The sequence below is a fragment of the Pseudorasbora parva genome, chromosome 24 (assembly GCF_024679245.1).
Source record: "Pseudorasbora parva isolate DD20220531a chromosome 24, ASM2467924v1, whole genome shotgun sequence".
In the NCBI taxonomy this organism is placed as follows: domain Eukaryota; kingdom Metazoa; phylum Chordata; class Actinopteri; order Cypriniformes; family Gobionidae; genus Pseudorasbora; species Pseudorasbora parva.
Window position 1 is genome coordinate 29,389,680 of NC_090195.1, and position 23,726 is coordinate 29,413,405.

Here is a 23,726-nt window from a genome sequence, read left to right on the forward strand (position 1 = left end):
GGTTTGGAAAAAGGCAGCTGTCCTGCTGCTCCCTCCTACAGAGCAGAACAAACGCTATATTCATCTGCCTCTGAAACTCCCCCGAGCAACTTCAGGACACACGGAGCACAATAATATCATTAAATGCAGCTGGACGCAGACACGCACGCCATCTGATCTGATCCACTGTCAGTTCTTACAATGTGGAAGATCTGCGGTGTCCTGATCGCCTGGGCTCTGCTGCTCAACCTGCATGTGCGAGCTCAGTCTCAAAACAGGTAAGTTTCTTCAGTCATGATGCGCGCGCACTGAATGATCATGTATGATCACACATAGGAACCCGCTGTGCGTTCATGTCAAAGTTTTATGATTCATAAAGGCTGTATTGCAAAAATGAATGCTGCATCGATGCGGGTGTTTATTTGTTCTTTCTGTTGTCTAGACAGACCTTCACGTGTGGTGGGAATATCACAGGAGAGTCGGGTGTTATCGGTAGTCAGGGTTATCCGGGTGTCTACCCGCCGAATACCAAATGTGTGTGGAGAATTACTGTAAGTAACTGATTTATTATGTACCCGGGTTGCTGAATGCCGAATGTAAATTACATGCGTCTTAACGCTATAATAGATTAAAAAAAAATGCATTTCCTCAAAGAAACATGGTGCCCTGTAAAAAAGATTAACAGTTGCCATGTTAAGAGTGTTATAAATTCCCCATGAAATAAGAATTTGAATTCGCTCGAACAAAATTAACCAACCAAAATGTATCATGTGACATAACCGCGGTAAGTAGGCCTATATTTATGAAATAGAATGTAGACAGTCAATTTCAGTGACAGCTTATTGCCATATTTATCAGTCAGCGGCTATTTTCACTAAGGGATAAATAGATGCTAAGTGCAAATAGCAACGAGATTATATTTACACTCAGTGAAAATGGCATATTTTCTTAAATATACTTAATTGCTAATTAAGTGCAAATAGCGATGCTATTTACACCCAGTGAAAATAACATATTTTCTTAGCGATAGATATGCTCAGTGCAAATAGCTGTAGATGCTATTTACTAACTGAAAATAGTGATATATTCTATTTACACCATATAAAAGTAGCAGTTTGTTTCTAATATAAATAGTATTACATGTAATTTATACTTTATTTTGACAGGTATTTACTATTTGCACCTCAGTATTGTTGTATATTAATTAACTGGATGCAATAATAACAATGTCAATTATTATTTTTACTTAAATTATTAAATGGATGCCGCCGTAAAGGGACATAAAAGCACTCCCTACCCCTACCCCTACCCAATATTATTATTATTATAGCTTTATTATAGCTTTTATTATTATTAAAATTTCGTTAGGCACTTTAATTCCACATTTAGAACATTTTGTTATTTTTTATTGAAAGTAAATTCCTTTCCGATGTGATTTGTGATGAGAAAAAAGAGAACAGCGAGCTATGCAAAAGTTGGATTCGAACCTGTGTTGATCGTGTCAAAATAACAATCGATTAGCCATACGCTACTGATTGCGCCACTGAAGCTGTTATATCACAAGTGTTTACAAAAAAATGGTCCAACCAGGCGGTGTTAGGCAGAACTAGTGCGGATAGCACTTGTCAACAAGGCACACTATTTGCACTTGGTGTGAATAGACACTCCGTCTTTATTAATAGTCTATGGAAGCTTGTTTCTGGCAGAGAATAAAAAATAAAATAAAAAAGTAATTGTGACATTTTATCTCACAATTTTTACTTTTTTTTCTCAGAATAGGGAGTTTCCACACTTCAGACCTCACAACATTGAGAAAAAATAAAATTTGATTGCTCAATATAATTGATATAATTGATATTCTGGCTTATTTTCTCTCAATTGCAAGTTTATATCGCTCAGTTCTGACTTTGTTTCTCACGATTAGATATAAACTCAGAATTTTGAGGTATAAAGTCAGAATTGCAAGATAAACAGTTGCAAATACCTTTTCATTTTTTTTATTCCATGGTGTAAATAAGCATATATGATAATAGCGCTGCATTCACATGGTGCATCGGCACCAACGCTTCACAGAGGGCATATCTGGAGCTTGCTGTTGACACAACTATCATAGGGACTCCAGCCAATCATATTACTGCTCCGGTGTTGCATGAACGATTGACTGACAACTGGGGTGGTGCTCGAAAGGTTTAACATTTTTCAACTTCTACCACAAGCAACTCCAGTGATGCAATGCAACGCAACCCCCACAATTCAGTTCGGCAACACATGGTGTCACTCATTCAAAGTGTCAACTGCTCCGTAAATGGCGAAAAATACAAAAACACATGAACAGAGAAACCAAGAAAAAAATTTTAATAAATGATTTTGTTACATAGGCCTAGCAGGTTACAGAAAATATTTCACAGATCTCAAGTTTGCATAGACCCCACCAGATCTAACATTTGCATTGTACGTGCATTTATATGTTTTTAATCCACAATCCATCCGTATATACAGGAATGTATCCATACACACACATAAATAGCATACGATCTACAGAACAACTTCATTGAATACAGTGCATGTTGTGAAATATTGCAGTCTTGAACATTGTTCAGTAGTCAAAGTGTTCTTTTTAGACAATCTTAAAAAGTGTATAAATAAAAAAAAGCAGATAACGGCTATGTTTGAATGTATCTATGTTTGGTGATTTGGGGTGAAATGAAAAAAAGAAGTCAAATGTTGCTCTGCATTCCATGTACTGGGATGATGATGCAATAGATAGTCGTGGCAAGAATCAGTGTGTGTCTGGTTGTGATTTGTTTGGTTTGGCTGCTGGCCACTTTACATCCTTGTGGCAACTCTAGACTCATTCTAGCATTTTATTACATTGCCATCATTGCATATAAGAGACTCAATTGGTGACCACTCTGACTAAAAGGGATCGTCCACTTTATTTTAAGAATCTTAATTATGGTTGGGACTGATTTCCATGTTGCTGAAGTAAAACAAGCAAACATATACTGTATACAGTACCGGTCAAAATTTGGAAACATTACTATTTTTAATGTTTTTGAAAGAAGTCTCTTATCCTCATCAAGCATGCATTTATTTGATAAAACAATAATATTGTGAAATATGATTACATTTTAAAATTATGGTTTTCTATTTTGATATACTTTAAAACAATTGATTTATGTGATGCTGAATTTTCATCAGCCATTAATTACTTCAGTCTTTAGTGTCACATTATTATATTATTTATTATTTATTTTATTAAAGGGGTGTTTGATTAAGACTTCAGTTTTTAAAGGTGCCATGTGTAAAAATTGAGGTAAATCGTGTGGAAAGTACAGCCCACTACTTCATTTCAGTTCAGGGAAGAGAGTGGACAGATGGTCGAAGCCCTTGGCCCCTTAAATGTATCTGATATGATAAAAGTAGCTGTTTTTACCTGATCGATAAAAGCGGAAGTGCGGACGCCCGGCGACTGTCTCCCATCCCGTCATAATAAAAGTCCCGGTACTCGTGAGCCGTTTAGAATAAGCGCCCTCCAGTGGACGTTACATAGTGCACCTTCAAACTTTAGTAAGTGTGTAATTTTGCCATTTGAACATAAACAACATCTGCAAAGTTAAAAGAAAAGGGAGATATTTTATTTTGCAGAAGTCGCTTTTTAAGGCTACACGAGCTTCATCCCTGAAATTTACAAAAGGGGTGAGATTATCATGAGAGAATATGCTGATCAATGACTTGAAGATAGTTAAAGAAACTGTATGTAAGATTGTGGCCAAAACTGGTACTGCAATCAATTTCAAATTACTGTAGTGCGGTGTATCCCCTCGCCCCCTCCCCCTGACTCGAGGTTGACAGATGCCCTGCAGGATCAGCAGGAACTTTGTAGCTGCAGGTGTGAAAACTAGAGCAGATCTGGCGACCCAGATGCCCAAACCCTACTGAATTCATGATTGGTAGGTAGGTAGGTGGAGGGTGGAGCTTCAGGCCAAAACACAACATGTCAACATCAACATCAGTTGAGGGCTGCAACAACAACTTTTAAATGACAATATCCTGGCCGGACTACTGTTGTCAGTGATTTAAGTATTTGAAATTAACATGATTTCTTAATGTCTAGTGGCATATCAGGGCCATTTTATGATTAATTGAAATACATTTCTTACATACAGTTCCTTTAACTCCACATCAACTACATAAATTGATCAACTAACATTCAGAAACGTCCTGTTGCATTCTACATGTTGTTACTTCTTGAGTCTTTCCATCATTGTCCGGCTCTGGTTTGAACATAAAAGGCTGAACAGTTTCATTGTCTGTCTGCATGAGTTCTTTAAACTCCACCCAATGAGCAGCAGCTTATTTGCATTTAAATCTTTAAAGAACAAAGAAACGGCATGTTTTTGCTCACCCTGAAAAAGTGACAATTTTAACATTTAGAAAAAATGATCTGTGGGGTATTTTGAGCTAAAACTTCACATACACACTCTGTGGACATCAGAGACTTACGGTATACATCTTGTAAAAAGGGGGAAATCAACCACCCCTTTAAATCTTTACTATAATTTGTGTGTTAATTTAACACATCCTTGCTGAATAAAATAATTAATCTTTCAAAAAGAGAAAGAAGAAAATTACTGACCCCAAACGTTTGAATGGTGGTGTATATTGTTAGAATTTCCATTTTAAATAAATGCTGTTCTTTTCAATTTTATTTCATTTTATTTAATTTTATTCATTAAGAATCCTGAACAAAAAATATCACAGGTTAAAAAAATAATAATTAAGCAGCACAACTTTTATATGTTTCTTTAAAATTACTTGTTACAATGCTGTGTTACTCACTAAAAAAGTAACAAATTGCGTTACTTGGTTACTTTTTTAGCGAGTAATGCTTTTTCTCACCTAGGCTGTACTTTTTTAATAACAATAAAAAATTCAGGTTTGCTTAATTTGCACATTTTTTTGGACAGATACTGAATGTGTTTTTGTGTGAGTGAGATGAGTGAATGCATGCTCACAGTGTCTAGAACTACAATATCCATCATGTTCACACAGCGCACACAACACCTCTGACCTTACTCATGATTTATCTCAACATGAGGACAGGAGAGCTGTCAGTCAATAAATGGGACAACTAATTAACTTGTGCTACATATTTGAAAAACTAGCTGATATTTGTTGTAAATTTAATGTGTTCCTTTACTTGTTGGTCATCTGATTACGTGAAACTTGTGTTACTTGTAATGCATTACCCCAACGCTGTATATATTTGTTACTACAGTGCATTGGAAAAAGTTCACAGTTTTTGTTCTGGGAGTATTTTTCCGTTAATTTTCACGAGGGTGGGACACCCTGTCATTCACATGAGATCCACCAATAGCAAACCACAATGATTCGATCAATTCCTGATTGATTCAATTCCCCCATGAAGCACTGAGAATGACATAATCAAATAAAAAATGTCAGTACAATATAAACAGATGACTATAAGTGTAAAGTAGTGTTAAACTGTATAAAATGTGTGTGTCAGATGTCTTTTAAAAGAATGCATTCTCTCATACTTTAGTTTAGGTTCCAATTCTCATTATTAACTAGCTATCAACTACGACGTTTGCCTCAATAAATTCCTAACTACTGCATGTTAATAGTTAATAAGGTAGTTAAGTTTAGGTATTGGGTAGGATTAAGAGATCTAGAATATGGTCATGCAGAATATAATATGTCCATTATAATTTCTAATAAACAGCCAATATCCTAATACAACCCCAAATCAGAAAAAGTTGGGACAGTATGGAATGTGCAAATAAAATAAAAAAGAAGTGATTTCTAAAATTACTTTGACTTGTATTTCATTGCAGACAATATGAACACAAAATATGTCATGTTTTGTCTGGTCAACTTCATGTCATTTGTAAATATGCATCCTTTCCTGTCATTCAGACCTGCAACACATTTCAAAAAAAGTTGGGACAGTAAAGCATTTACCACTTTGTAATGTTGCCATTCCTTTTCACAACACTTAAAAGACGTTTAGGGACTGAAGACACCAAGTGATGAAGTGTTTCAGGTGTAATTTTGTCCCATTCTTCCTGCAAACAAGTCTTAAGGTGGGCAACAGTACGGGGTCTTCGTTGTCGCATTTTGCGCTTTAAAATGCGCCACACATTCTCTATTGGAGACAGGTCGGGACTGCAGGCAGGCCAGTCAAGTACCCGTACCCTCTTCCTCCGCAGCCAGGACTTTGTAATGTGTGCAAAATGTGGTTTTGCATTGTCTTGTTGAAATATGCATCGACGTCCCTGGAAAAGATCTCTTCTTGAAGGCAGCATATTATGCTCTAAAATCTCTATGTACTTTTCAGCATTAATGGTGCCTTCACAGAAGTGCAAGTGACCTTTGCCAAGGGCACTGACACAACCCCATACCATGACAGACCCTGGCTTTTGGACTTGTTGCTGGTAACAGTCTGGATGATCGTTTTCTTCTTTGGTCCGGAGCACACGGCGTCCATTCCTCCCAAAAAATACCTGAAATACTGATTCATCTGACCACAGTACACATTTCCACTGTGATGGTCCATCCCAGATGCCTCCGAGCCCAGAGAAGTCGACGGCGCTTCTGGACACTGTTAACATAAGGCTTCCTTTTGGCACAGTACAGTTTTAACTGGCATTTGTGTATGTAACTACGTATTGTGGTACTTGACAAAGGTTTGCCAAAGTAGTCCTGAGCCCATGTGGTGATATCGCTTATAGATGAATGACGATTCTTGATGCAGTGCCGCCTGAGGGATTGGAGATCACGGTTATTCAGCTTAGACTTGCGGCCTTGTCCTTTATGCACTGAAATTCCTCCAGATTCCTTGAATCTTGTAATTATGTTATGCACTGTTGAATGTGAAATATCCAAATCTCTTCCTATCTTTCTTTGAGGAACATTGTTTTTAAACATTTCAATAATTTTCTCACGTATTTGTTGGCAAACTGGCGATCCTCGGCCCATCTTTGCTCCTAAAGGATTAGATCTTTCTTGGATGCTGCTTTTGTACCAAATCATAATTTCAATCACCTGTTGACATCACCTGTTTCAAATCACATCATTATTTAACCCTTTTACCTCATTACTAGCCCTAAATTGCTCCTGTCCCAACTTTTTTTGAAATGTGTTGCAGGTCTGAATGACAGGAAAGGATGCATATTTACAAATGACATGAAGTTGACCAGACAAAACATGAAATATTTTGTGTTCATATTGTCTGCAATGAAATACAAGTCAAAGTAAATTTAGAAATCACTACTTTCTTTTTTTATTTGCGTTTTCCAAACTGTCCCAACTTTTTTGATTTGGGGTTGTAATATGCATGTTAATAAGCAACTAGTTAATAGTGAGAATTGGATCATAAACTAAAGTGTTACCGTGCATGGGTCTCAATATGATGTCTGCTTCTTGCAGGTTCCAGAGGGCAAAGTGGTCGTCCTCTCATTTCGTTTTCTCGACTTAGAGAGTGACAACCTGTGCCGGTATGATTACGTGGATGTTTATAGTGGCCACGGCAATGGACAGCGTCTCGGCCGCTTCTGTGGGACGTTCAGGCCGGGAGCCCTCGTTTCCACAAGCAACAGGATGCTCATACAGATGGTGTCTGATGCCAACACAGCTGGTAGCGGCTTCCTGGCGGTGTACTCTGCTGCTAACCCTAATGAACGGGGTAAGAGCATTATAAAAAATGATGGAGCATTAATTTGCAGCTTATAAGATGTTTTACTCTGTTCAACTCAGTGAGCCAAAGAAGTTTATATGGTGTTTTGAAGGGGTAGTTCACTCAAAAAAATAAAAATTCTGTCATCAGTTACCCACCCTCATGCCATTCCAAATCAGTAAGACTTTTGAAACACAAATGAAAATATTTTAATGAAATCTGAGAGGTTTCTGTCCCTCCATTGAAAGTCTATTCACACAAAACTCTAATGGTTGACAACCATCGTAAATCTGATCACAAAGAGATCATAAATCCACATTAATTGATCGGTTAATTCCAAGTGTTCTGAAGAGACAAGATTGCTTTATACACCATATTGCCAAACGTTTTGGAACGCCTGCCTTTACGCACATTAACTTTACTGACATCTCATGCTTAATCCATTGGGTTTAATATGGAGTTTGCCCAGCCTTTTCATCTATAACATCAGCTATAACCCTTTGCAGCTTTCCACAAAGTTTACGAGTGCGTTTATGGGAATTTCTGACCATTCTTCTAGAAGCTTGTTTGTGAGGTCAGGCACTGATGTTAGACGAGAAGGCCTGGCTCACAGTCTCCGCTCTAATTCATCCCAAAGGTGTCCTATCAGGTTTAGGTCAAGACTCTGTGCAGGCCAGTCAAGTTCCTCCACACCAAACTCGCTTATCCATGTCTTTATGGACCTTGCTTTGTGCACTGGTGCACAGTCATGTTGGAACAGGAAGTGTTGGAACAGGAATCTCCAAACTGTTCCCACAAAGTTACAAGCATGAAATTGTCCAAAATGTATTGGTATGCTGAAGCATTAAGAGTTCCTTTCACTGAAACTAAGGGGCCAAGCCCAACCCCATTCTTTCACAGATGTGTATTTTTGATATGAACTTTTTGAACTGTCAGAGTTTTGGGTGAATACACTAGAGGTTGACAGATAATGGATTTTACCGATACCGATAGCTAGGTTGGACCACGCTTGCCGATAACCGATTAATCGACCAATAGTTTTTAAAAAGATACTAGATTAAAATAATAATAATAATAATAACAAATAAAAAAAAAACAGTGCTGAACTTTATTACAAGAAATAAAAAAACAGTACTGAACCATGAAAATTGCATATGTAAATATGAATATATTAAAATGACAAGTTCTAACAGAAAAAAATCTACAGAAAATAACTAAAACATTAAAATATTACAAATAAATGTTTCTTTATCTATAACCTAGAAACATGTAAGTGAATGTGAGGTAACAGACTGCAAGTCCTGTTTGTTAACAAGGATTTATTAGCTTATTTAGCTAGCTTACATGAATGAAATGCAATATACATTTTACATTGTGCAATAATAGTTGAGCAATACAATTGTATCTTAATCATTCATGTTAGTTCATAATGCATAAAAAAAGGTTAACAGATAAAACTAACAATAATTATTACTTCTACAGAATTTATTAACCTTAATTAATGTTACAAATGGAATATTGGATATAATGTATTATAATGGGTTATTGTATTATATTAAGTGTTATTTCATATAAATCCAAACAGTTTACTTTTGTAGAACACTTGAAGGATTTCTGATCAAAATAACAAAATATGTATTGAAATCCAAAGCATTTCTGATGTGTTTATTTTTCTGTCGGATGCATCATGACCATACAGTCTGGTTTCTTACATCACTAGTTGTTACACCGCTTTAACTGCTTGAGGTAAATGTTACTGCTGATGTTAGCGTCCTCTCAGCCTCGACAACAAAGTAAAGTACATCCATACTGCTGTTCTTTCGCTGCTAAAGCATCTAGTCACCAAACAAAATACTTTATAATGATTTGGCAACATGTATTGAAGTGTTCTGTATTCATACCGTTTCCCTTTCGGTGTTTTAAACACGCGTCAAATGTGTCAGCGCGCTCTGTGCAGCGTTCGGTGAAGCGCGCAGCCTCGCGTGTCACGTGTTAATGTAAACAGTGATATTTTTTTTATTTGGCCTCTAGAGGCCGCTCTCGCGCTATATAATGCCAGCAGACCCTTCTCACAGCACACTTCACAGCTGCTCCCGCAACGGATCGGTATTGATTTTTGACGATAACCGATTGTTCCACCAATCAGCTATCGGTGCCAATTAATCGGCAAATCAGATGAATTGGTCGACCTCTAGAATACACTGTAATGGATAAACAGAAATCTTTCAGATTGCATTAAAGATTAATTTGTGTTTCGAAGATTAACAAGTGAAGTTAATAAACGTAATTTCAGGAGGAGTACGCCCATCTAATCTTTCAATTAATACCAAGGTATAAAAGCAGCAGCTTACCTCTTCCCCTTTTAGTTCCTGAAGCATCCCTCCTCCTCCCCTGCTCCTCTTTTTGTACAATTTTGTACACCACACTGGTGGTGGTTGAGAAGAGATCCCTGACAGTGTAAAGCGCTTTGGGTGTACAGTATTACAAATGAAAGCGCTATATAAATGACTCGTTCATTCATTCTTTCATTCATTCAATTTTGCCTGTTATAGGGGGGCAATCGGAGCTCGGGTAGAATATCCTCTCCGAGCCCCTCTATAGCAGAAAGCAAGCCAAATCTGTTTACCACTTTCACTAAGATTATATGGGCGCACAAACTCGTGAAAAGTCTTACGGGTTTGGAAAAACATGCGGGTGAATTTTCATTTTGGGTGAACTATCCCTTTAAGGTTTACTTCAACCGTTTGTTTATTTGTTTTTGATGGAAATTCTGTGTTTATGAACATTCACACTGCCCAGCTTTTCCAAAATATGATCCATGTCTCTGCCCATAAATTTCTGATGCTTTTACGCTTGTACTGTGTTTACGAGGGCAAAGGTCAACTTAAATGAGCCGTTAAGAGCTATTTAACATCCGACAGTTCCTAGAGAAGTCAGAGGTCAATATAATGCTAGCTGAAGAAAAGAAATGGATCTTTAATGCCCCTATATAAACCGATAAACCGTTTCCGCTCAGTAATTAACTGAAAGACCTTGTCGAGTCACACAAAAGTAAGAAAAACCTGGTTTTACTTTGACTAGTTCACATAATGGTATTTTCTCTGCGGGGTCTGACAGTTGATTTAGAGCACCCTGGAGGACCTGGATGCTGGAGAACATTGTGGTGTACTGTATTTCAAGGCATGATGTGGAATTTCTCACAGACGTTTTTTCCAGTGAATCAGTGATAGGTCAGACCCCCAGAGACTGTCTTGCTCACGGAATAACTGTATAAGTGACGAGACGTCTGCTTGGCTGGAACAAGACAGCTGGAATGTTAATGATTTAGATTGTGTCTCTGTTTTAGTCCATCAGTAGATAAAGACAGCTGATGCCTGTTAGGAACAATGGAAGCGTGCAGTTAGGCAGCACAATTAATCATTAAAAGATTACAATCTCGACGCAAACACCCATGGGATCTTATTCCGAAATGACAAGGATTCGGCTATGTCTTTAAAACTTTAGACAAGTACGAGATAACAGCAAACATTCAAACCTGCGTTAGCTCTGCTTGCCCATAGAGAACTTTTCAACCACACAAGTATCACTATTTCTCAGTGTTTCCCCACACATAGACTAATTTGTGGCGTTCCGCCACAGAATCAACACCGGCTGGCGGCTGCCACATATTGTGTTTTGTCATAATTTTTTTACTATTTAAAAGACGCAGGCAGCGTATTCGTTCAGCTGCATTTCCTTAGCTCCGCCTCTTGTGCGTCTAAAGCCCCGTTCACACCGCCAGCGACACGCAGCGACAAAGCGACATGATCCCATTCATTTCAATGGAGCGCTGGCGACTTCCGGCGACACGAGCGACAGTGACCGTTGGCGACAGAATGTGGGCGTGTCAAGCGACACGAGACACGCGACAAAAGTTCAGAAATTTCAACTTTATGCAAACGAGAAGCGATTTTCGCGAGCAACAACCAATAGGAGTGAAGTCTGTGGAGTGCACGTGATCCGTCTGCTTTACTGCTGCTACTGCGGTGTCCGGAGGAGTTGTTGATATTAGCTTTTAGCAAGCCCCCTGTTCTTTATAATATGTCTCTGTGTAGCCTACATACAGAGACACATTTAAAAAAATGATGCATGGAAAAACGTGTCTTGGATTGTGGGGATATAAAGTAAGTTTTGACAACTGCATGCAATATGGTCTACCTATTACAGTACAGTGTGTATGTATTCTAATAACTTGCTCTGTTCTGCAAAACACTAGTAATAAAAACGGTACTATAGTACAAATATATTTAATGACGTTTATATGCAACCCGTAGTGGGAACGCCCACTAGCGACATGAATCTCTGGCGCTGGCGACATGCAGTAACAAAATCGCTGGCGGTGTGAACGGGGCTTCACTCACTCACACACACACACACACACGGTGTGTTGCATTCGACCGTAAAGCCTAGTTCACACTGCCCGATTTTTGCCCTGATTTTGAGTCGCCGACAGGTTTTGTGAAATCGCCGACAAATGTCTGAGATCACAGGCAAATCGGTGCTTGTGCACGCGAGTGACAATCACGCAGTGTGAATAATCAAAGACGCGATCAGAGAGAATCGCAGACGAGTCGCCGACAGGTCCAGATATTTAGCATGCCAAATATCTCACCGGCGTCTTTAAACTCCTGCTGTGTGAACTGCGTTCTGACTGAAAATTACACCGACAGCCAATTAGAGAGTGAGATACATGGCAGCAGGAGGTTCAGGGAGGAGTTATATTACAATTCTATTCAAGCCTGCAGTCTCCCTCTCATTTACTGAAGCTTTCGCGCCTCGATCGCCCCCCGGTGACCGGTCCCAGTATAGCCGCCCCTCTGTGTTTTCTAATGGACGCGAGGCAAACTAAATAATAATATTACACTTCAAAAATGTTTCCCCAAAGTTAGTTTATGTCACTGAAGGCAGTTATCATCACGATGATTTCATTTCAGGTGTTCGTTTTAAAAATAAGTTTAGTTTGAGTTAGTTATTTGATGCTATAAAAACGGGGGTGTGACGTCATGATTGACAGCTGAGACTGACGGCTTCTCTGAGTGAAGTTGTCACTGAGGCACTAACGGACTTTTTTCGAAATTTTTGGGAGCAGATTAGAGCTTTAGCTTTAATTTCTACATTTCCATAACTGTTTATTTCACACCAACATTATTAATTGTTCTGCATCTGCGAGAGTGTGGGCGGGCTTTTGATATCGCGGCTGTACTTCCTGCTCTACTTCCTGCGCTCTACTGCGCAACTCCGGTCCCGAAATCGCTACTGCGCAGACTCGGTCCCAAGATGTCCGCGCCGTGCAAGGGCGCCTGAAAGCTTCAAATCTGCCAAGCGGAAACGGATGATGTCGAGTCGTCCATATTTTTTTACGGTCTATGATTCTATCAAACAGAAACAAAGGCCAAACATTTGCACATCCAGCCACAGCAGCAGCACATTACAAAATAGTTTATTTACCTCAAACTGTCTTTGCAGAACACAATCCTGGCTCCCTCTGTCTCTCCAACAATTTATTCCGCCATAATCTTTTTTTCTTTTTTTCCACAAATCAGCGCACATACAATTTGAAGCAAACTTTGTGCAGTTTATCATTTTTAATAACAATTCCAAGTCTCGCGCGAGAACTCCATTCTGACGCACGTGTGATCTCGCGTTGTTTACTTGTCACATCGCACGTGTGTTTGGGAAACGTAGTTTGCGCACCGGAGAGAGAGAGCGTTGTCGGCGATTCTTCCTCTAGTTCAGTCATGCAGTGTGAACTCCTCTGTCGTCAAACCATCGTGCAGTGTGAACACAGCAGTGACTGAATGATACCCCAGATAGTCATGCAGTGTGAATAGAGCAGTGACCCGACGAGTTTGAAAATCGTGCAGTCTGAACTAGGCTTAAGTCTCAGGGTTGCCAACTCTCGCACATTTGTTGTGAGACACATGTTCAGGCTCGGTCTCAACGTGTCACTGCCCAAGAAAAACCAAATTGTTTTTGATATGAAACAAAGTCTAAGCTTTAAATTTAAAAAGAAGTTTTAATATGAAATTCAAATAGCGTTTTGGCGCATTTAGTGTGGCATAACAGTTAAAACCAGAGACGTTGAATAACAGAGTTGCGACATGCGTTCATCCTGCGTCAGCACGCGCGGTCACGTGATAACGGCGCTCTCAATAGTGCTAAACAAACCATCGCTGGGTCAATACATTTTAATAGACAACAGCTTCACTATACAGGTATTAGCAGCAATTTTTGGTAAACAGTACAGATTATTACATCAACCGCATTTACAGTATCATTTTAAAATTTAGAGTGATGGAGATGCAACATTGTAAACATTAATGTTATGCTCTTATTGTATTTAGCCATGAGGTATTCCTTACTATCATAGTCAAATGTGACCGTACACCTTAACTCATTTTCTATTAAATAAATGTTATTAAATAAACAATATTTTAGTTTAATAATATTTATTGAATATTTTAAGGAGATCTTTTGGTACTAAATACTATTTGTGCAATAATTATGGTCCATTAATGACCACTTAAAATATTTGTGAGTTTGCTTCCTTCTCTGAAAAAATCAATAATATCAGAAAGGCGATCAGCACATCCTTGAGTTGCTCTGGGGTCAGTCAGATAAATTTTAGAAGAAACGGTGCAGCACCTTAAAACATCAACCTGCGCCCTTGACACACTGCCCACTTCTTTTTTCAAAAGTGTGTTTAACTGTTTAGATGCAGATCTCCTATGGTAAACTCATCACTTCTCTATGGGACTTTTCCAAACTCCCTCAAAAGTGCAATAGTTAAGCCTCTTCTGAAAAAGAGAAATCTGGATAACTCCATATTGAGCAACTACAGACCAATCTCAAATCTCCCCTTCATAGGCAAGATCATTGAAAAAGTTGTTTTCAGTCACCTGAACAAATTTTTAAACTCAAACAGATACTTTGACAGTTTTCAAACTGTTTTCCAACTGCATGACTGCACAGAGACAGCACTCATAAAGATTATAAATGATATTCGCTTAAATACTGATACAAGCAAAACATCAATTCTGTTACTACTCAATGTCAGTGCTGTATTCAACACTGTTGACCACAAAATAATTCTAGACAGGCTGGAAAACTGGGTTGGGCTCTCTGGGATGGTCCTCAAATGGTTCAGGTAGCTTAGAAGGGAGAAGTTATTATATGAGTATAGGAGACCATAAAGGGTTAGTTCACCCAAAAATGAAATTGATGTCATTAATGACTCACCCTAATGTTGTTCCACACCCGTAAGACCTCCGTTCATCTTCGGAACACAGTTTAAGATATTTTATATTTAGCGTATCTAAGTGTACTGTATGCACACTTTACTGTTCATGTCCAGAAAGGGAATAAAAACATCATCAAAGTAGTCCATATGTGACATCAGTTAGTTAGTTAGAATCTCTTGAAGCATCGAAAATACATTTTGGTCCAAAAAGACTTTATTCAGCATTGTCTTCTCTTCCTTGTTTGTGTTCAAACCTCAAATAAAGATTCAAACGGTTATGAATCAATGAATCGGTCAATGATTCGGATTGCCAATGTCACGTGATTTCAGTAGTTTTGCAGTTTGGCATGCGATCCGAATCATTGACCGATTCACTGATTCATAACCGTTTGAATCTTTATTTGAGGTTTGAACACAAACAAGGAAGAGAAGACAATGCTGAATGAAGTCGCAGTTTTTGTGATTTTTGGACCAAAATGTATTTTCGATGCTTCAAGAGATTCTAATTAACCAACTGATGTCACATATGGACTACTTATGTGTTTTCACATGATGTTTTTATTCCCTTTCTGGACATGGACGTTATAGTGTGCATACTATTATCAAACCCATACTATCATCTGTAAAATATTGCAAGAGTTAGATGCTTTGTCACCAGGCAAAACTTAGAGAAACTCGTTCATGCTTTCATCACCAGTGGACTATTGTAAAGGGTCTTCTCACCGGCCTTCCCCAAAAGACCATTAGACATCATACAGAACGCTGCAGGGATCTCAATACATTGCAGATATGCTGATTAAATACAAACCCAACAGATCACTCAGATCAGCAGGATCAAGTCACTTAGAAATACCAAGAGTTCACTCAAAGCAAGGAGAGTCTGCTTTTAGCTATTATGCCAGCCGCAAATGGAACCAGCTTCCTGAACAGATCAGATGTGCTCCAACAGTAGCCACATTCAAATCCAGACTCAAAACACATCTGTTTAGGTGTGCGTTTACTGAATGAGCACTGTACCACTGTACGTCCAACTGATCGCAACTTATCTTATCCATGCATCATCTTTTTAATCTTTTTAGTTTACCTTTGTTCTTATCTATGGTTATTGTTATTTTATCTATCTATCTATCTATCTATCTATCTATCTATCTATCTATCTATCTATCTATCTATCTATCTATCTATCTATCTATCTATCTATCTATCTATCTATCTATCTATCTATCTATCTATCTATCTATCTATCTATCTATCTATCCATCCATCCATCCATCCATCCATCCATCCATCCATCCATCCATCCATCCATCCATCCATCCATCCATCCATCCATCCATCCATCCATCTATTATTTTTATTCTCTTTAAAACTGTATATTTCTATTTCTTATGCGTCTGTTGATTATTATTTTTGGTTAGGGCTGTCTGACTGGAAGTGATTGGAAAAGGAGAGCACATTTATGACGGGTCTAGTAACATTAAGTAATTTTAGTACAGCATGGCGACCAAAAAGCCTTTTTCTCTTTTTCTCTAAGTCTCACACAGAGAGATTTATAATGCACTTTCATCATATTTTCTGGTGGAAAAATAGGCTTAGCACCTTTTAACATTTAAGCATTAAAATCAATGCACACTGCTTTCGGGGAGATACCGTTCTAGAAGCATCAACTCTGGATAAAGGGTTTGGCCAGCTGTGTAAGGATTAAGGCAGGAACTGCATGCTGGGGTCAAAAAAAGTCTGCAAACTCTCTCATAATGACAAGACTGTAGGAAAGTACATTTTAGAGTCCGCCAATGATGGTGCTGTGCAATTATCTCATGCATTCCTTTTAATTAGGGGTGAACGACCTCACACTGGATGCTTGGTCTATGTTTAGTGTTTCTCTCGTGGAGTTTAAAGGAGGAAACATTTCCTAAATGCCTGTCTGAATGGATGTTTACAGGGGATCAGTACTGTGGTGGGAGATTAATGAAGCCATCAGGAACCTTCAAGACCCCTAACTGGCCAGAGAAAGACTATCCTGCTGGAGTCACGTGTTCTTGGCATATAGTAGCACCGAAAAACCAGGTAGAGTCACTGTTCATTTTTAAAAAAATGTCATCCTTAACTTGGCTACTAAAAAAATAAAAAAAGTATGGCAGTTTATGCACTGACTGCAACTGAACTGAATTGATCTGAATAAAGACACTAAGGGTGTGTTCACACCTGTACTTCAGTTCTCTTGGTTCTTTCACTACGGACCAAAAATAACGGCACAAGAGTTTGTTTGGAAGCAGACTCTTGTTCGGTGCGCACCAGGGTTTGGATGGCAGCATTCACACTTATTGACACTTAGCACTTTTGTTTTAATTGAACCAAACCTGCCAAGTGTGAACACACCCTAACTTTGCTACATTGACAATGTTACTGAACTGGTTTGAATCAACATTGAACTGGCTTGCGCTGAAAAATGACACCATTGTTTTCAGTAGATAGCACAGTTTGGCAACATTTTACTTAAAGCCTTTATGTATAATGCAATATACAAATATTTTGAATGCAGTAATTATGCTTTGTGTTGCATTTAATCATGCACTGTTTGGTCTCATGAAAAATTGTAGTAGTTATATAATTATTTCATGACAACTGTCAGAGTGTTTGGCTTGGTAATGGGTATGACAATGTTAATATGTTTGGTATTGGCGGAATAGATCTGCTACACCGCTGCTGCTGCTTTTATTGCTGCTGCTTCTGCTACAGAGCAAGTACGGGACTTGCTACTTCCAATACATACACGACATGCTGCTGTGATCTAGTAAGATACGCTGCTGCTGTACAATAGCGCATACATTAATTACCCGTAGCAGATCTATACTGGTGGAGCAGGGGAAGGTGGAGGGTTTCTTAAAGTACGCTGCACTGCTAAGGCAAATGCTACCCGAGTATTTGATTGTTGAGCATGCAAGCTCATTGGCTACTGATACAGCAGGAACCAATCAGCTGTACCCAAAAGATGACGACGGGGTTACAAATAGGTAGTTAAAGGACCTATAAGCCTGTGCCAACTAGAGTTGCGTGAGTCCCACTTTATATTAGGTGGCCTTAACTACTTTGTACTTACATAAAAAAATAAGTACATCGTACTTACTGTGTTCATATTGTAATGCAAAACACTTTTGCTGATATTGAGGTGGATAAAGGTGGGTAAAGGTGTGTACAGGTGTGGTGGTGTGGGTAAGTTTAATGGTTAGGTGTAAGGGAAGTCTCAACAGTGTAATTATAAATGTAACTACAGAAATTAATTACATCAAGTACCATTGATTAAAAGTGTATTGCATGGATTCCGTAATCATATTTTTCTCATTTAGCTAAAACAGTTGTCCTTTTTCACAGATTATAGAGGTGAAATTTGAGAAGTTCGATGTGGAGAGGGACAACTACTGCCGCTACGATTATGTAGCAATTTTTAATGGTGGAGAAATCAACGATGCTAAAAGAATTGGGAAATATTGTGGAGACAGCCCACCAGCGTATGTATCAAAGCATCATATATCAAATCAAATGTATTACATCAGCCCTTTGCTCTATATTCAAGATATAATCATGATGCTATTAGCAATACTTCTTTATTTGCGCTTCACATTCTGTGTGTCTCTCTGCTTTAGGCCCGTGTTCTCAGAGGGGAATCAGCTCTTCATTCAGTTCCTCTCAGATCTCAGTTTAACAGCCGACGGCTTTATTGGTCATTATAAATTTAGACCCAAGAAGTTTCCCTCCACAACCGTTCCACCAACCACGACAGCACCACCCACTACCACCAGAGCTATACGTAAGTACAACCAACAAAACTTGCTCCCTAATCAAACTGTATGTAGTTGCTGAGTTTAATGTTAGCCTACATTATAGGGGTTGTCAGAGGCCATATTATGCCCTTTTACAGTCTTGATTTTGTTTTGTAGGGTCTACTATAATAGGTTTTCATGCTTGAATGATTAAAAACTACTTTTTAAAACGACTTATATGGTGATGGTCTATTTCAAAACACTGCTTTCTGAAGCTTCGAAGCTTTGTTAAACCGCCAAACTGCTGAAATCACGTGACTTTGGCGATCCGAACCGCTGATTTGATTCACTGATTCATAATTCGATTCGATACACTGATTCATAAACTGATTCAAGGTTCGATGCTTCATAAAGCAGTGTTTTGAAATCGGCCATCACTTTCAATACATATTCAATACACAACAAACCTGCCATTTTGACATAATTATGTGTGTTATTGTCCGTTCAAGCGCGAAAGAGATCTCAATATTGGTGCGCTGTGCCACTTTCTGTGCGCCGAAATTAGTCTAATTAGAAATTAGTCTGTAAGCTTTTTGACATCTTATGAAACTGCCGTCATATGAGGCAATGTGTAATCGTATTGGACATCTGTTACAAACACGTGTCCGGTCCATTAGATATGACAGAATGGACTGAAGATGTAGTGGAAAGTAATCTGATGCTGGTGCCAAGATCACTCAATTCAAGCATGACAATGAGAGATGGAACAAAAATAACAAGAGGTCACTGACAATCTGACATTGTGCATTAAAACAAAAATTTACTGCACAAGCAAAATTGCACAGGATTAAGACATTTTCATAGAATTAAACACAATGTAGAGAGTTTTTACCTAAAACAAAATGGATATTTAACAGACTCTAGTTAATATTATTGGGGAAAATAATGCTAAATAATGTGCATTGGATCTAAAAATAAGACCACAGTCACATTGTGAAACAAGACCTGAAAATTAATGAAAGTGAAAATACCTTCATCACATCCTTTACGGACTACGGCATAAATCCTCACATTATCCCATAATAATAATACATTTAATTTGTACCTGTGCTCTTCCTATCTGTATAACAAGTAGGAAATATAAATAAATTGTTATCAGTTTGCACTGCATAAGTTAGGAATTATATATAGATTAATCCTTATTAAAGGTACTGAAGATATTTAGTCAAGAGCAGAGCATATTTTAGTGAGCAATTACTTTTGTTCTTTACATTGTCATTATAGATGGTTACTGTCACTTTAAAAGATCTTCCGCTGTCGCACACGATGCGGATGTGAGATACTGAAGTCGCAGTTACAAAACTTACAAAACGCGTGACTGTCCCCCACCTGCTCCTCTTCAGAATATTAAATTCGCTGTCCCATTGATCACGATATTTACACAGGGGTTTTGGTTTTTTGGCAGGGGAGCCTTCCGTCTTACGTTCATCATCCGTCTCTGTTTTGTTTTTTTCCCGCGTTGTCACTCGTCATCTGACCTCACACACTAACCTCGCGACAACGGCCACCTTCAGTACTGTAGTAGGCTACTGCAGATGGCAGTTATCGCGAGGCTAGTTACAGAGCTTGGATTTGAATGTTGGATTTGAATTGGACTTCTCACCTGTTCTCACCTGCTGGGAGTGACAATAGGGCTCATTTACATCTCATTTAGATAAGCCATACCCCCTGTAAAGCTGCATGGTTGCTAGTAACGACAGACGCAACTGGAAAAATCGGACCGCATACTACTAATAATTTGGCCTGTCGCGATAGTCGATAAATCAATAAATCGCACGATAAAAAAAATGAGCTCGATAATTTTTCCCGCCGCGATAATTGCCATTTGCATGCTTTTTTGTTTTCCTCGTCTCTCTCGTTGACTGCGCGCGCCTCGTCCGTTTGGGGAGGTGTTTATACTCGATGTGCAGACCTGGTGCAGCGTGATGAGACGTCATTCTCGGCCAGCAGATTCGTCTGGAACTCATGGCTCTTCGGTTGCGGAGCCACACACAAAGTTATGAAATTTGACGTGCACAACGCCAAGCAAAATGGGGTCTCACGCACTCCGCGTTGACATCATTTGTGCCGCGCGCACCCTCGCGCTCGAGCGGACGCGTCGTGTATAAACGAGGCTTAAAGTTACACTGAAGTTTAATAAATGCAAGTTAATTCTTCCGTTCAATCTTTGTGTGCTAAAAAGGCACATGAGTTCCTGTAGAGATAGCAAGACACATTCTCCTTTTTTTGCCAAATAAATGAAACGCATGTCATTAATGTCTTCTCTCTTGCTGTATCAAAATATCACTTTCCTCAGAGATGGTCAAGTTCAGCTTGTGCATGATTAGGCTATGATGTAACAATTTTTTTTAATACTGTATCCTAAATTGTGGATAAATAATATATCATATGCTGAAGTACATTTCTGGATTAAAAGAAAAAAACAAAAAACAAGAACCGTACAGAACGGAAAACTGTGACCCTAAAACCGTGATACAAACCGAACCGCTGCTAATATGCTCCTAAAACACAATCATCCACTGCAGTTTTCATCCATTTGATTTATTGTTTTTGGTACTTATTCAAGTGCATTTTTTTAAACAGACTGAGAGTCCATGCTTTTATTGTTTTTGGTTGTTTTGTTCATTTATTGTGGTTCTTTAAAATGTTTTCTATTTATAGTGTTAAATAGTCTTTAGAAATTAAAGTTTATTGATCTTTGAAAAGGTGTAACTGGATTTTTATGCCATTATCATTATTTTAGATGAAAATGGTCTCAGAACGAGAATATTATCATTTATCGCAATAATTTCTTGGCCAATTTATCGTCCAGCAAAATTTGTTATCGTGACAGGCCTACTAATATTAAAGGGTAGCAAATGCTAACATTACCAACTAAAAGCTCATTATAGTAATGGTTTTTTTTGGCAAGTGATATGATGCTAAATATTACAATTAAAACGACAGTTAAAAACAAAAGGTAGGTATGGGAAGGTCTAAACATGAGATAACGTGTGTGTGTTCTTAGAATGAACACAAAACGACAAACTTTGGTGTTTATGGAAACACCCCATAAGAAACAGAAAAGTATTCTTGCAAATCTCGTTGCCTCCAATGAAATAAGTTGTCCGGGCACCACAATACGTGTGGTTGACCAATCCGAACATTATAAAGAGTGTTCTTTGATCGCTCTCTGTAGTTAAATCATATAAATAACAGATTTGTTTCATGCTACTAACAGAAACAACGTGAAGTTGATCGTTTTAGTCACTGGCTTGATTCACTGATGCATCAAGACGGCCAGCGGCTGTTTGAACTTGAATGATTAGCTACACATCAGAACTCACTGATTCCAGATCAGGCATAAATGAACACTGTTACTCACTGTTTGTGGTGGTGCTGTCGAATCCATATGGTAAAGCCTGAGCTGCTGACATTGCGACTGATAAACTGAACCCATTGTCTACTAATTCTCTGGGCGGACAAAGCAGAGGGAGCGGCGGTAACCTTTCCTGGTATGACGTCATAACAGGAGAATTCAAGATCAGCTCATCTGAGCTCTCATTTTCTCAAAGGCATAGAGAGACAGCCTGAACTCGGTTTACACCGATCCAAATTTCTAGCCACTTGAGGACAATATTCAGGCTAGGGGAACTCATATTAATGTTGAAAAACCTCATAAAATAAAATGTTCATGCCATGGTACCTTTAAATAGAATAGTAACTTTAAAGCGTAATAATATTTCACATTATTACTGTTTTTACTGTATTGATCAAATAAATGCAGCGTTAGAAGAGACTTCTTTAAAAACATTACAAAATCTTACAGACCCCAAACTTTGTGAGCTTTGTAAATGTCTTCTAAATGTGCCATACAAAATCTGAGAATACTGTTAAATTCATTTAAACACTGTTAAAGTATTTTAAAAATCGTTTAATAGAGTACAACACTGCTACAATGCGGTTGGAAGCTGAAATCATGATCTAATCAGCCAAAATATTTTATACATGAGATCTTGCGTTTCTTGCCTGTGGCAATCTAAGCAGAAAAGCTTTTGAAAAAATGTACTGATATTATTTAATCAAAATTGAATTATTTCATTTTATAAATAAACATGTAATCGACAGACAGGAAATATAGGCAACTTTCCATCCTTTTGTTCTTTGATTTTGGCTTCAATATCCAATTTCCAGAGCTTAAACCTAACCCACACTTTCTTCATGCACATATTAAAAGACAAACTCTGCTGGCTCAGAGTCAGCATGCTACAGTAAAACTACTTTTTGAAGTTTTTTTTTTTTTTGCTATCTCTGCTCTCCTCTCCAGCTTTGAAGTACTCTGCAGCGCTGTGTCAACAGAAATGCAAACGGAAGGGAACCCCTGAGAGCCACTACTGTTCCAGCAACTTTGGTAAGAGCAGCACTGAAGTTGATACTAACTTTTTTGCTGACACATGAAGACAAACACACAAAAGTGTGAAATGAGGTGGGAACTTGTGGGTGGGTGGCATCAGAATAAGTGAAAACAAGCAGGGATTGTTCACATTTAGTCTATAATCTTGTACTCTTCACAAGATGCATGTTTTCATGGCTTTTTTTTCAGCATGCTATCTTTGGCCTGCTGGTTTGCGTCAGCGTGTTTCAAAAGATTCCTTGAGCATTTTTTGCCCTCAGCACAGTGGATTTGTGTGTGGGATACAGTAGTCTAGTGTAAATAGACTGCAGTGGACTGTGGATAAACCGTTGCTAAATGTGAGTGTTGATTCAGTTGAGCTCTCTGGCCGCAGTCGCTGCCCCTGGAACAGGTCTGCTATGTTCACATCCAGGAGCGGGCAGATATTTCATTATGATTTCTGCTGTTTACTTGGATTTGCATATGGGGGAATCCTGTGGTTGGAGACCAGAGTCACGTTGAAAAACAAGACCAGAATGTGAACGAAGATGGAAAATTACATGCGCATTAAGTCAA

General features: G+C 38.4%; 1 protein-coding gene across 1 annotated transcript in view; it reads left to right on the forward strand.

The window, feature by feature from the left end:
* The window catches only part of pcolce2b (procollagen C-endopeptidase enhancer 2b), a 31,464-nt gene continuing 7,738 nt past the window's right edge, over positions 1–23,726 (forward strand). Inside the window, exons 1-7 of the mRNA XM_067435620.1 lie at positions 1–257; positions 422–530; positions 7,432–7,687; positions 16,900–17,024; positions 18,330–18,466; positions 18,602–18,765; positions 23,085–23,168. Coding sequence (XP_067291721.1) covers positions 181–257; positions 422–530; positions 7,432–7,687; positions 16,900–17,024; positions 18,330–18,466; positions 18,602–18,765; positions 23,085–23,168 — 952 coding nt within the window. The 5' untranslated portion in view covers positions 1–180. The remainder of the gene's footprint in view (positions 258–421; positions 531–7,431; positions 7,688–16,899; positions 17,025–18,329; positions 18,467–18,601; positions 18,766–23,084; positions 23,169–23,726) is intronic.